General features: G+C 34.3%; 1 protein-coding gene across 1 annotated transcript in view; it reads left to right on the plus strand.

The window, feature by feature from the left end:
• Window positions 1-1350: 1350 nt before the first annotated feature.
• The window catches only part of MED13 (mediator complex subunit 13), a 158701-nt gene continuing 144890 nt past the window's right edge, over window positions 1351-15161 (plus strand). The window contains exons 1-2 of the mRNA XM_006899467.1: window positions 1351-1579; window positions 10944-11112. Coding sequence (XP_006899529.1) covers window positions 11036-11112 — 77 coding nt within the window. The 5' untranslated portion in view covers window positions 1351-1579; window positions 10944-11035. The remainder of the gene's footprint in view (window positions 1580-10943; window positions 11113-15161) is intronic.

The raw sequence follows: 15161 nt of genomic DNA on the forward strand, positions 1-15161 counted from the left end.
TCCTTGACTGACTTCAGATCTTTATGTCAAAACCAGTAGATGCCGTTTCTTGTTTCCTTTGTAAACTTTGAGAACGGTTTGCCATTTTGACATTTCCTAGCCATCTTGCTTTTATTAGAACATTATGTTTGTGTGAGAGTGGAGGGGACTAATGGAGGAGGTGCTATGATTTTTGCATTAAGTATTTCTATATCGGTCTCTTTTGCTTGCCGTTTTAGAATGTTTTGAGGAGGCTGCTTCATGTTTTATTGAAATGAAAAGTAGGGGGAAACTGTGCAAAGGAATAACGATTGTGTTGGTTGGCCCAGATCTAGGAACTTCCTACAATCAAGTCCTTCCAAAGTACCAACTGTTGCAGATAGGCTAGTTTTGAGTTAGACCATAGCTTAGCTTCATTGCTTACTTAAAGTTTGAGTAACTTTTAAATTTTCTCTTGTACTAGGAGAAATATTAGAAGTACATTATAGGTAAGTGAAATGAGTGGGCGGAGCACAACTCGCTGGCAAGTGCAAACTGCCAGTCATGTATCGGCAGTTAGTTTCCCTTTTGGCACTTTAGACTTTGCACCTTTAAGTCAAATCAAAGAATTGTTAGATTCTCTCTGTCACATTTCTTAAACAGAATTAAGTTGAAATCTGTTGATGCCTTTCCCTTCTGTAAATTACATTGGTTTTCTTTTTATGATTTATGATGCTCACTAAACAGTATCTTTCTGGTGGAAAAAGACATTCACCAGGTTTTATATTTCTGTGATCTCCAACTCAGGTCTATTTTTGGTACTTTTAGGATCAAGTTCTTTGAAGATAGCCTGGCACAAATCTGACAGTTCTTTGTGGGCAGCTATCTGACTTTTCTAAAGTGGACTTGTGAAAAATGAACTAGAATTTTTTTTTTCCCCCAGGAAGTATTCAGATGTCTTTTTATTAGAACTATGACTTCTACAAACATGAATGATGAGGCTTTAAGAATTATTTGTCAGTTATAAATTTGACACCAAGAAACAGTTAAGACCAGCTGGAATAGAATTTAGAACAGTAGAAGAAATATTTGCTCAGTCTGCAACATTAAAGTACATGTTTATATTTAACATCTTTACGGTTTTCTATTTTATTTCTTATGAGAGCACATTATATTGACTTGTTTGTAAGTGCTATGGCTGTGTTTTTGTCCTTTAAAATTCTTGGTTATCAGAATTTCAAAGGCTTCCCTAGTGCTACTGCTACTTAAAAAAAATATATCCAGCATGTATTGAAAAATTGCAATGCCTTAATGAAAAAGGGACTTTATAGTCAATAGATTTTTGTCTTTGCGCATTAATAAACAGTCATACTTTCTTTTCTTCAGGCTGACTTGACGGGAATTAAATGGAAAAGATATGTGTGGCAAGGCCCAACTTCTGCCCCTATTCTGTTTCCGGTGACTGAGGAAGACCCTATTTTGAGCAGTTTTAGTCGATGCCTTAAGGCAGATGTACTTGGTGTTTGGCGGAGAGATCAAAGACCTGGAAGAAGAGAATTGTGGATATTTTGGTGGGGTGAAGATCCTAATTTTGCTGACCTTATTCACCATGATTTATCAGGTGAAAACTTATTTCCAACTAATTATATAGTAAGATTATACTTTTTGAAAATATAATTTGGATTATAAATTAGAGTTCTTTTTGTTAGATATGAAACCAAATAAAAATTCAACTGTGTTGTGTTTCACTGTGGCTACTTAAGCTGAGTATTAAGGAGCTTTGGTGTGTTAGGGAACTGGTTGGTGTGTTAGGGAACTCCCAATTTAGGGAGCTCTGGATTCTAGTGGTAAGAAGCTGTGCTGCAACCCCAGAGGCACATGGTTCAAATCCACCAGCCGCTCAGGGAGAGCAGGATGGACAGTCTCCTTCTTTATGATTTACTGCCTCTAAACACCTGGAGGGTGCTATGGGTCAGTTCAGATTCACTGACACACAGCAACATCTGTGTTTGGGTTGATGTTCTCCTTCGACACAGCTTCCTCTGAATTTCTCACAGGCAGTTAGGACTTAGGAAAACATATTAAGCTAAGGAAAATGAAATTTAAAACAAAGTTCTCAAACAGTTATAACAACATTGGAATCCAAGTGTAAATGTGTGTGAAGTTCTCAAACAGTTATAAAAACATTGGAATCCAAGTGTAAATATGTGTGTGTGTTGTGTGTGTGTGAGTCATTTCTGCCACTGTTCTGCACAAATAGGCAATTACAGGAAGATTTAGAAATGTAAAATGTCTGATCTTTTTTATAGTACATAGTTAATTTGTTACTTGTTCTGTTAACATTTGAAGGTATATGTTAATTTTATTATTAGATACTTTTTGTTGGAATGTATCAAATAATCATTAATATGAAACAAGTATCAACTTTAGTTTTCACAGAATGTGATTATAATCTGAAAGATTATGCAGAAATGATTTTATTGTAAATGTATTAATATAATTTCTTCCTTATAATGAATTTTAGAATTGTTAATTCAGAAGATAAATTCTTGTTCTTCATGTAAAACTACTGAAACTTGCATTTACTTTAGATTGTAAGAGTCAATATTAATTGAATTTTTGGCAGTAGGAATGTAAATGATTAGTTGTGTGCTACAGAGTACTAAAGACAGTAATTTGTTGATGATTCTTAACAGGCAAATTGAGTAACTGTCAGGCAATTTTGGACAAGCAATACTCTAAAATTTAGTACTTTAAGACCTTCTCCCCCTTTAAAAAAATATAGTACAGGAATCTTTATCTCAATTATCTAGTCAGATTAGCCTTTGTATATAGGAATGTGCATCTTGTGGCTGTTGGTTTTGGTAGTTAGTTTTTACCTCCATAAGTGTTAATCCTAATTTTTTGCTATTGGCCATATTTTTGTCGTAAAGTTTTTCAACTTTCCTAATCAGCACTCTGCTGGAGACTCGAGTCCTTAGTGCTAAGTATGTGGTATAGTTATAAACAGGTAAATTGGAGAGAGAGAGATAGAGATATGTATGTTTGTGTATATGGCAACTCAAAACGCCATTGCTGCTTAGTCAGAACCGACTCATAGCTGAGCCTCCAGAGGGTTTTCAAAGGCAGTATATTGTGTGGGAAGAGATTGCCCATCTTTCTCCCTTGGAGTGGCTGGTGGATTAAAATCACCTGCATTTATTTGGCTTAGAAGCACAACCTATTTCCTATCGGGCAACTAGACTTGTCTATGGCATCAGTAAGGTAACACTTTTTAGTGGCGACATCTAGAGCTAAGTCGGCCAGCTTCTGCTTTCTTTCAGTGACTTTGAAATACTTGGTTTATTTTAATCTTTATATTAAAACTACTTTATTTAAATGTTTGGAAACCATTTTAATGTTGTTAAACTATAATCCTCACTTGAGGATTTCAGTATTTTTAATAAAATTGCAAGAACATCTGAATAGATTTATTTTAGAAGATGCCATAAAATACTTTTTGTGGAATCAAAGATCATTTTAATGATATATGTAGTATCTAGTTTCACTGTAGTAGAGCTAATATTTTGAAAATATAAAACCTGATAAAGTTAGTGAACTGTTTTGATGAATGTTGTTAACAGTTAAGTTTTTTCTAGGTTTCATATTATTAATCATATGTTTATATTGAAATTGAGTTTGTTTTTAAAAATTTCTCATTTTAGTTTTAGTATGATGATTTTTTTTTTAAGTGGATATTGTCAGTAAGTAGCAGTCTTGAATGTGAGTAAGAGTAATTTTGGAAAATAAGATTTAAATTTGTTACCAGATTTTACCAAACACTTGAATAGTGGTAAATAATGTTTAAAAATATATCCAAGTGGAAACAATTGTATCCTGTTAAAACTGAAATACAATTAACATGGAATCATATTTATTTACCTAAAGACTTCTGTATAGTGATTTAGTTTGTAGTCAGGGGTATTTATAGAATGTTTTGGTTTTTCTTTTAACCTGTCATTTACTTTAGAATGTTGGTACTTAAGTCAGATAGATCTTAAAGAATAATAAGGTCTTTTCACATGGAGTATATTTGTCTCGCTCTTTTTACTCCAGGGACACCGTCTGCCTCCCTTTTGGGGTAATTAGTCCGCCTCTGTCTCTCTCGCTAACCCCTTTTTCATTTCTTCCCATCTGTGGCACTCTCTTCCCTTCTTTTACACTCCCATGAGAAGAGAGCAGCTGGACAGTGGGGGAGGCATCAGGTGCAGGAGGGAATCCTGAGTTCTAAGTAGAGGTGTAGCACTGAGAGAAGGGTAACCGGAAGGACCCAGGTGGTAACTGAAAGCTATGTTAATAGCTTGAGCCTGCTATTCACAGGGTCCTTCTGTTTGGTTTAGTACCTACCATGTCTTGTTATTCAAACCTTTGTGATTATAGTGATATATTGCTCTTTTTGGTGGTGGTGGCAAGAGAGAAGACTTCTTTTGTAACGAATAAATTTCTCAGTTTTTAGTAAATGCAATAGTCAATGACAGAAGTACAGACCTGCCTTTCCTTGTAAATTATCTATAGTGAAAATTAACTTTTATATTTACATAAAAGTTGTAGAGGTGGTTTAGGGACTGTACCCCAAGAACCCGCAGTAATTAATGCACTTGACTACCATCCTAAAAGTTGGGTGTTAAGCATACCATGTGCTTAGTGGAAGAAAGATGTGGCCGTCTCCTCCCATAAAGATTGTCACCTTGAAAGCTCTATGAGGCTGCCTACAGGGTAACTTTGAGTCCATGTTGACTCAACAGCATTGTTTTAAAATACCACTCACCCAGTTTCCTTTGTTAACATCCTACATTAATTTGTAGTACATTGTCATAACTAAGAATTCAGTATGGACACAAGATTATTAACCAAAGTCGATACTTGTTACCTGTTTTTATCTAAAGTCTTTTTTTTGTTTTGTTTTAGGATCTCTTTCAAGATACCACATTGAAATTAATTGTCTTTTAGTTACTCTTGACTTAGTTTTTCAGATCTTATTTTTTTATGATCTTGACAGTTATAAAGAGTCCAACCAGGATTTAAAACTTTTGCCTCTTTTATACTACTTGGTATTCATTTGGATGTAAACACATTTTAACACTAATTGATGAAGATCACTTTCAGCAAACCAAACCTGATTTGTTATTGTTGTTGTTAGGTGTCGTCTAGTTGAGCATGACACAGCGTGACTCTATGAACAAAAGATCTGAACCCTGTTTTATCCTGTACCAGGCTCACACTTCCAGACACACAAGAGCCCATTGCAGCAGTCACCATATCAATCCATCTAGTTGAGTGTCATCTTCTCCTTCGCTAACCCTCCACCCCTCCCAATATAATGTCCTCCAAGGAATAAAAACCTGATTAAATCTTCAGTAGTTAAATACTGTTTAATAATTGCAGTTTGGTGTTACTTGGAATGGGATTTTCTCTAACATTAATCTTACCAAAACATTCCAGAAAGATACCTGTTCAAAAAATGTCTTTATATCCTCCTGAAGCCAAACATGTCTGTTGTTTACTTTGTGTTCTACTTTGAAGAGAATGGATAGTGAAATTGCAGTTGATGTTTTTAATACAGAGAAATTAAGGGTTAAGGGAGTGTGGGCTTCCTTTAAAAGTAAACTTTGTAACATCTTATTCAGAGGTGTAGTCGGTGACAAAAATATAAAATTAGTGATGTTAATGATAAAAATCTTGGTTCAGTCCCTCTAGTCAAATCTCCATAGTGTGTCGGGTTCTTTTAAGTATACGGTTGGTTTGTCAGGGTATTTTTATTGTGTTCTAACATCTTTGGAATTCTATGGCCATAATCATTGGCTTTTCATTCTTATAACAAAAATAAAGGCTACTTATTCCTTCTAAGTTTGACATCTTTAAAAAAAAAGAAATCATAGTGAGTTAGTAGAACATTATGAATATACTGAGAAAATGGACAGCTTGAGAACTAAAAATGCATTAAGCAAAAATCTAGACTCCGGGTTAAAATACTTGTTTTCTTGGATCCCTTGGTCTATACATGAAATTTTAGCACTATTTAAATATTTTCATTATGTTAAGGGTGTTACTATATTGAATTTTGCTCAAACTGCATCAGGCTTTAGGTAATCTTAACTTGAGGTACTTTCATTGAAGTGTATTAATTGTTAGTGGTTTTTAATCTTAGACTGCAGCTTCCAACAGGATTGACAAATCTATAAACAGGAGCCAAGCATGGGAATGTAGTATTAGCTAAAGTAAGAAACTAGTAGCTAGCCTAAAGAGAGTCCCTAGGTGGTATAAAAACCATTAAGATGGTTGACTGGTAACAGGATTGATGATGCAGAGTCCATCCAGAAATGCCTTACATGATAGTTCTGCTTTCAAAAAAATCAACTGATAGAATATACTTCAACTTTTGACACATGGGAAGGTCATGAGTTGAAATCAGCTCAACAAGCAATGGTTTTGTGGTTCTAAATGTTAACTTGAGAATTTGTATCTTCTGTTCTCTAATGTAATTGTGGCCCATGTTATTATATTGGCTAATTTTCTAGGTGGCAGCTTTATTGTTTGCCTTATTTTAGCTATGTATTGTCCTTTTTGAGTTGGAAAATGTTATTTTCTTACTCTTTAAAGATAATGAACAACGTGTTAAGCTGCTTTTAAACCAAAGCTTTCCAGCTTTGTTATGACTGATGCTGCCAGTTTAAGGCTCTAAATAGCATTTGTCCAATTGAATTTTTGTTAAGATATTTGAGTATTTCTCTTTATTCTTTCAGGAAATATATGGTCTTTTCTACACTTTACTTTTGAGCCATTCATTGTTCACATTGTAAGAACAATTTTTTTGTTGTTGTTGTTAATTAGCTAAACATTTTAGAGATACTTAAATACGCCAAGTGTGAGGAAAATGTTTCGTACCAGACATATCAGCATTTTAGTTTTTTATTTATTTTTTAATTTAATGACTTAAAACATACTTGATCATCATTATATATAATTAGTACCAAACACACCAAGAAACACCGCCACAAACTTCTTTATGTTTATTCACATTTGGTTTTTTTAACCTTTTGTATTATTTACATAATTACTTCGTGAAAGTTTTGAAGTAACCATAATGATAAAGTTCTAATGCTAATAGTAATTGAAAAGTACCAAAAACAGAAAATAAAATGTAATGTAAAACACCACGCTTCTGGATCATAACCTTTATTTTTGTATATCAGTCTATTGCCCTAAAAGTTGAGTTTAGGATAATTGCATTTGAAGGTTTTGAAGAATGGCTCAGGGAAGTAGTCTTGAGAGTCATCACATTGCACCTGGTCAAATGAAATCTGAACTTTTTAAGAATTTGAGTTCTGGTTGTAATTTTTCTTTTATCAAGATCCATCTGTTGTGGATACCAGCTATTTTTCTGGACCCAGGGCCTATGAGTTGTGTATTATTTTAAGTTAGTAGCCCAGTAGGCTAGTTTCTTTTGTGTATTTTTGGTCAAATTTTTGTCATAACTAAATGTGAGAGATTGGGAGTTCTGGTCTTAGTCTGTAGGGAGTTGTGTTGATAATTCTTTGAATTCACAACTATCTGGTAATTCAGATCCACCAGTGGTTCACAGGCTCTGAGGGAATAAACATGGGCGGTTTTCTCCTATGTGATTTACAACATCCTAAAGCCCACTTAAGGGTCACCTCTGTGTTGGTTCCAACTTGACAGCAATTAATTTGAGAGTGTTGGAGAAGAGTGCTGAATATTCTATGCACTACCAAAAGAACAAAGAAATAGGACTTGGAAATAAGTGCAACCAGGTTGCTCCTTAGAGGCAAGGATGATATTTGTCTTTATATTCAGGAATGTTGTTAGGAGGCTGGCAAATCCTTGGAAAAGACATCATGCTTGGAAAGGTGGAAGGTAAGTAAAAGGAAAACCCTCAGCAGGATGTATTAACACATAGACAGCAGCAAAGGGCTGTGTACTTGAGTATGACATAAATGATGAGGATAGTACAGGGTAAGGAAAAGATCAGAACTGTTGTTCATAAAGTACATATGAGTTGTATTTGACTTGATGACAATATCGAGAAGTGCGTATGTTTTAGATTTGCAATTTCACTTTTCATATCTCAGCAGAGATATGGGAAATTAGTTTTATTATATGTTACTACATCTCCCTAAAATCCAAGAAAAGGCCAAGGGATAGGGAGAACTTTCAAGTTTTTTCATAATTACTAGGATTGCTTCAGTGTAATGGTATGCTTTGTTTGCTCGACTCCTATTTAGTGTTAATGAAAACTGGGTTTTTGGAGAGGATAATATGACTTCCTCTATCTTCGCCTGAAAGCAGTAAGTTCACCTGAGTTTCTGTGATATAATTTAGAGTGAGAGAGCTTTGAAAATTAATGCTCTATTTCTCAAAAAAATATGTTCTGTATTTTTCAGCCAATTCATTGATCATTTAATGAAAATTTATAAAGTATTAATTTAAATGAAATAGCATCATAAAATTTTATGTGAAAATTTATATAAATTACCTTTTTTTGAATCCAACTCATGGACACCTTAGGTGTAATAGACCAAAACATTACCTAGTCCTGTACCATCTTTGTAATCATTGGTATGTTTGTGTCTGTTGCTGTGGTGAATGTATAGTGCCTTCCTACTTAGAGGTTGCATTTTCTAGCACTACATTAGACAGTATTCTGAGGGAGCCTCTGGAGAAGAGGCATGGATGGTGAAAGTTCACCTTTCATACTTTGAACATGTAGCGAGGTGAGGCTATTCATTGGAAAGGGAGAATATGCTTGGAAAGATGAGTGTTCAGTAAGATGGATTGACAGGTGACTTCAGCAATGGGCTTAAGTGTTTCAGAGATGATGTGGATGTTCAAGTTGGTTGTTAATAGTGTCACTATAGGTCATACTTGACAGAATCTAACAACAGCAACAGCAGCAGGGTTCTGAGATCATCATCCCTTCTTAGTCTATTTTAGTCAGGAAGTTCTGCTGAAACATGTCCACCATGGTTTTTGAGATACATGCATTTCCAGCATCATTGTAACACGCTATCACTTTACAATAAATTGGAAAACAAGTGGTGGCTTATAGCTCTTGCTGTTAAAAAAAATTATTACTCTTAGGAAGAAGACAAATTTTCACATTTTAAGAGAATTATTTTCTGATACTGGAAGTTGATAGCAACTACGTGTCCTTGATCCATGTGTGATTATGTGATTGCATGTTTTGGGTCTTCGATACTTTAAAAGTAATTAGAACCATAGTGGAATGTACTTGGGGTGGTGGGAGGGGTGCGGCGGTGGGGGGTGGGGTGGGGATTGTGTACCAGAGAGGGATTGTTTCTTTTACTTTTGAAGAGAGGAACCAACTGGGGGAGGGGAGGAGGGCTGGGCGGGGAGAGAAGTGCAGCAATGAATGAATGGAAATCCAAAATTTCTGTAAATGTTCATTAAAATTATTTTTTTAAAAAAAACAAATTAAAAAAGTAATTAGAACATTAAAGATCTTGTTAAAGGCTACTTAAATAGATCTAGTGTTACGTGATTCTTAAGAAATAGCATTTTCAGGTAAAATAGAATAAAAATAAAGTATATTAATAGTTTATAAAGAAGGGGAGGTAATTTTAACAGTTCTTCTGGAACTAAGAATGTGGATGGTTTTAGCATTCATAAGTCACATAATTTTAGATAAAACAATGTGTCTCTTTAATCTTGAAATGAGAAAACTTATAAGACCTTATTAGCTTGAAAGTAGTCAGTTAGGAAAGATTCATCGTTTCTCAGCAACTCAAAAATACACTTGTGATCTAGCGTAAATATTTTTTAAAAATATGAATGGCTACAAAAAAGAATTTGTCAGTAAAGTGAATACTGTAAGCTTTTTTTATTTAGAAGTGCGTAAGAATGTCTTCAGTATAATGGCATGTGAACAATTTTCCTGTTAATGACTTTTAGATTTTTTTTCATTCTGACTATAAAGTTTTGTCTTTTTTAAAGCTCATTTGTTTTTCAAAAGCTTCTATTTTTAGAAAAAATGTAAGTAGTTGATTTAAAAAATTTATAATTTTAGGAATGCTTCAAAAAACAACATAAAATTGGCATTAACTTTTGTAGTGGAACAGAGTTTATATGCAGTTAAAGTCTTGTGTTTTTAATTTATTTTGTCCTTTCTTTTGTAAGTTCTGACTATGAGCTTTATTCCTTTTAAAACATGTTTTTGCAGAAAAAAACTGTGTTCAGACATCTCAGTATGAACTGGAATGTGTGTGTGTATGTGTTACTAACTTGGAGTTATTAATAGATTTGCTGACAAAACTGAGGCAGCAGAGTTAGTGAAGATAACTGTGTCTTCATATAACAAAACTGACATTTAAAATCTAAGTCTTTAAATTTCTCTTCCAAGTAGAAGCTCTTATATTGAGTAGTAATCATTAGAATGATTTGATTGAAATGAGACCAGGGTGGCTGGTAGCGCTTGTTAGGCTTTTTGCCAGTTGCTTCTTTTTATTCATTGCTTAATATTATAGTTGAGTAGTGTAGATTACAATGTTGGTGAACATAAAATGTTTTTAGTTTAATTATTTATCAGTTATTTTTTTTTTCTTTTTGGCAAGTTGAATGGAGGAATTAGGACAAAGTAAGTAACAAGTGAACCAGCCTAGAAATGAACATCTTAGCTGTGGTGTATATAATAGTTCCCAGATTATACAAACACTGTTTTCATTGATATGGAAGCAAATCAACTTGTATATCATTATCCTTTTATGTGTTTGGAAAACATTTTCAGCTACTTTAATAGAATACATGGAATTTATTCCTTTGGTAAATTTGAAATCTGATGTTTTGATGTATCGAGACAAATGGAATAATTGTAGCTCAACATTACGAAGTGAGTTTATGAAAACAGGATTTTAGCTGTACTAAATATAATGACACTCTTCTGATTTTTATTTATTTCATTTTTCATATAGAAGAGGAAGATGGAGTGTGGGAGAATGGACTGTCTTATGAGTGCCGTACTCTGCTTTTCAAAGCAGTTCATAATCTGTTGGAGCGGTGTTTAATGAACCGGAATTTTGTTCGTATTGGCAAGTGGTTTGTAAAACCATATGAAAAAGATGAAAAACCTATAAATAAAAGGTAAGCTATCTTGTTTAAACACAATTGTTATTTTTTTAGGTTTTTTATATTTTTACAAAAAATGCAATAAAACAAGCCAATATATTACAGACTTATTCATGAGGTTAACTTCAGAAAAGTGCTACATGTGTTTAGACTCTCTAGTCACATCATTTCTCTCTTTACAAATTTTAAAATGTGTTTGGGGGTTTTTTTGGTTTGTTTGTTTTGCAGTGGGAATAGACATGTCTGCTAATACTGTAGCCTAACGTTTGATTTGGCAAAGTAGAAAAAAAATGTGAAATGAAAGTAGAGCCTTAAGATGTTTGGGTTTTTTAAAGTTTTTTTTCTTCTTTACAGTTTAAGGTCTCTCCATTGTTTGTACGTGTTTAGTAAGAGCTGAAGAACTTTTAAAGACTTTTCCAGGCTTAATTTTTGAAGTGTATTTTTCTAAATGCTAATGGAAATAACTGCACAGTACTGATTAAAATTAAATGATAGTAACATCTGTTAATGGTGCTCTGGCTTAGTAGTAAGGAGTTGGACTGCCAACCCAAAGACATGCAGTGGAAATCCTCCAGATGCTCCATGGAAGAGAGATGGACAGTCTCTTGTTGTACAGTTTACTACCTCTGAAAACCCACTGAGGGGTCAGCTATGAGTTAATTCTGCTTCAGTGATACATCCAGCATCATTTGTTAAAGATGGTGATCTGTAGTTACATTTTTAAATAGGTTAGCCCTTTTTATTACCCAATCTCTCAATTTGTCTTAGTTTAAATGTGTGTCTTTAGAAGACGTCTTTACTGTTGGAAGGTTTATACATTGCTTGAGCTTGGAATTTATGACTAGACTAGCTCAAGATGAAACACAGAAGATAGGTATCTTTTCCTGTGCAAGTAAAATTTTATGGTTACTACAGAAGATTCAGACTTTGATGGGAGATTAACACTAGTAAGTGTATGGGATGGAGAAGAAGAGAAATTTGAAGGAAATGTATTCATTTTCCCTGAAAAATATCAGAGAATATAAAATAAACATTTGGTCATGATTTTAATAATTCTTGAAGGCCTGCTATCTTTTATCCCGTGCCCCTTCCCCCCTCATATGCATCTGGAATTTTTTCAAATTTATTTTCTTTTTCTTTTTTAAGTTTTATTATTTTGTGTGTGTACCGTCAAATCGAATCTGACTGGTACAGGAGGAGATTGCCCCTCATTCTCCGGCAGAGCATCTGGTGGATTCGAACCGCATATCTCTGGGATTGCAGGGCAGCTTCTTGCCAGTAGGTCATCAGAGCTCCCCTCAAATTTATTTTCTTAGTTTTAATAAACTGGGTAGGTGAGATTGGAGAACTTAAGATTTCTTTCATATTTTTTTTCTTTGAAAATGAAAATGAACATATGTTAAAATAGTTAATAATACAAGCTAGAAATGCATTCAGTGGCAAATAACATAAAACCAAACTGTATTTAACTAGTTTTTTTTAGTAGCAAGGAATCTGGAGCTAGGTAGTTTATGACTGGTACAATTGCTTAAAAATATTACCAGAGACTTGGGTTCCCTGGACTTTTCTGATTGACTTTGTTTAGCCTTTGGCTTCCATACTCCCGAACCCAGTGAGTGCAGTGAATTCCAGATAGGAAGAAGTCAGAAGGGAGAAGAAACAAGCAAATAGTGGTCTGAAGTGAAATTGTTTTCTAGGAACTCTTAACTGATCTAATATTATCCATAGTTTAATGAATGCATTAGTAAAAAAAAAATTGTTTAAAAAATTTGGACTCAGTGGTTATAAAGAAATAAGAAATCTTTTGTTTAAAGGAAAGGAGGAATAAATATTTAGACAGGCAGTTAGAAAACAGAAATAGATTGATTGGGTTGGCAGTTAGGAATACTTAGAATTTTAAGGAATCAGGCAGATTTCCAGAATTGGAAATACTGCAATTTTGAGCTGTAGTCACTTGAATGAATTATTTTAATTCTTTAATCTGCTGTATTATTTCTCTGTTTAAAATTTCAGGGGTAAGAAATATTTATTCTAAGGTTTTAAGTAATATCATTTATTCACAATTAAAACTTATATCTTAGGTTTAGCTACCTAAGAATTTTCTTCCCTTTCTTCAACATTTATGTGTTTGCATTCTTGCACCACATACTCTTTGCTTTCCTTTTCTTCACGCTTTATCTTGACAGTGTAATTAAGAGTTTTGGTAAAAATATTTATTGTTTATATATCATAATTACTGTAGCCAAACCATATAATACATTATATAGCTATGAGCTATAGCTGAAATCTGGTCTGCCACTGATTTCAGTGAAGTTTTCTTTTAACACAGTCATTCTCATTCATTGGGTGGTTAATGACTGCTTTAACATTGCAGCAGACTTGAATAGTTGTTACAGGCCTCAGAGTTTGAAGTATTTGGTTTAAAATATTTACTGACTTTTTATAGGAAAAAAATTTGCTGACCTCTAATCTATTGATCTATTAGTAATTTATCCCTAGATACTCTACTGGAAGTATAAATTTCCATGGCCTGCCTTCAGGGACTTGTTCTTTACTGTCACATCTAACGAAACTGACCCATAGCTGACCCTCCAGCAGGTTTTCAGAGCTAGTAAATTGCATGGAAAGAGACTGCCCATTTTTATCCCATAGAGCATCTGATGGATTCAAACCTCATGCCTTTGGGAATGGCATTGCAGCTCTTTACTACGTGGGCCACCAGAACCTTCAAGGAATTTTTGTTAGGTGCCGTCAAGTTGAGTACAACTCATAGTGACCTTATGAATAAAAGATCTGAACCCTGTTTTATCCTGTGCCATTCTCATACTTACATTGAAACATAACAGACCATTGCAGCAGTAACTGTGTCAGTCTATCTAGTTGAGGCTCTTCTCTCCTTCACCTACTCTCCACCCTTTCCAGCATCATGTTCCTCTCCAAGAAATAGCCAGGCGCACCTAGCAACATGCCTAAAGTGTATGAGGCGAGGCCTCATCATTCTTGCCTCAAAAAAGCACTTGGGCTGCACCCTTTCAGGGTATTATGTTTTATTTTTTTTCTTGTTCATGTTTTCTGTTCCAATTTAGATTGGTTTTGTAGGCCTGTTTTATAGCATTCGGCTTGGGAATTCCTTTTGCCTTTTACCTATTTCTTTATATTTTTTTACCTATTTTTTTTCATCCCTTCTCATATTGCACATTTATTACTTGTTTTGTTGGGGCCTATCCACCGGTAGTTTCCTAAGATAACATGCATAGGGAGTAAAATTATTGTGATCCTGAATGTCAGAATCACCTCCCTTTCTCTCTTTATAGTAGACTGATAGTTTTGAGTTTAGAAGCTTAAGGTTGGCAGTCATTGCCTCTTAAGCTTCCTTTCACAAGATTGCCAGTTGGTAGTTTTGTGTATATGAAAAGCTTATGAAATTGTGGACTTCACTCGGGTAATTGGTCAGACCCGTTCATTTTTATTTCTTATCTGTCACTCAGCTGTTACTAACTAGATACCTTCCCATAAGTTACTTTCCAAAAAAAAAGTTACTTTCCCAAGAGGGCTCCTTAAGTGACAGACTGAAGGGCATAAGTTTGGCTGCTGATGTTGTGAAGTCCTTTTGGAGAGAAGGAGTTCAGGGAGTGGTGGTGAAGTAGCTTTGTAGTATTTAGATTTCACAATACCTGTCTTTTAAATACAGCACCTGAGTCATATACCTATTTATCTAGTAGAGTTATACATAGGTGTTTATGTGTGGGTGTATAGTGTGTAGTATATATAGAGAGAAAGGAGCCCCGGTGGCATGGTGTTGATTTCTCTCCAAAAGGTTGCTGTTTTCAAATCCACCAAGTGTTTTGAGGGATAAAGATGCTTAGTTAACTATTATAAAGATAACAGTCTAATATGTGGGTTCTGAGCACCTGTGGTTCAGCCAGTTCAGTGAGTAAACTTGCGGTTTTTCTACTGCCTTGGAGGAGTTTGAAAGAGAGTGGATCCATGAGTCTGATTTATTTATGTATTTTATACCTTCTGTTTTTGGTTCATCCGCATATATACCATTGTCCAATTTTTAA

Source organism: Elephantulus edwardii, unplaced genomic scaffold (assembly GCF_000299155.1).
Source record: "Elephantulus edwardii isolate Elephantulus edwardi_28Jun2011 unplaced genomic scaffold, EleEdw1.0 scaffold00257, whole genome shotgun sequence".
NCBI lineage: Eukaryota > Metazoa > Chordata > Mammalia > Macroscelidea > Macroscelididae > Elephantulus > Elephantulus edwardii.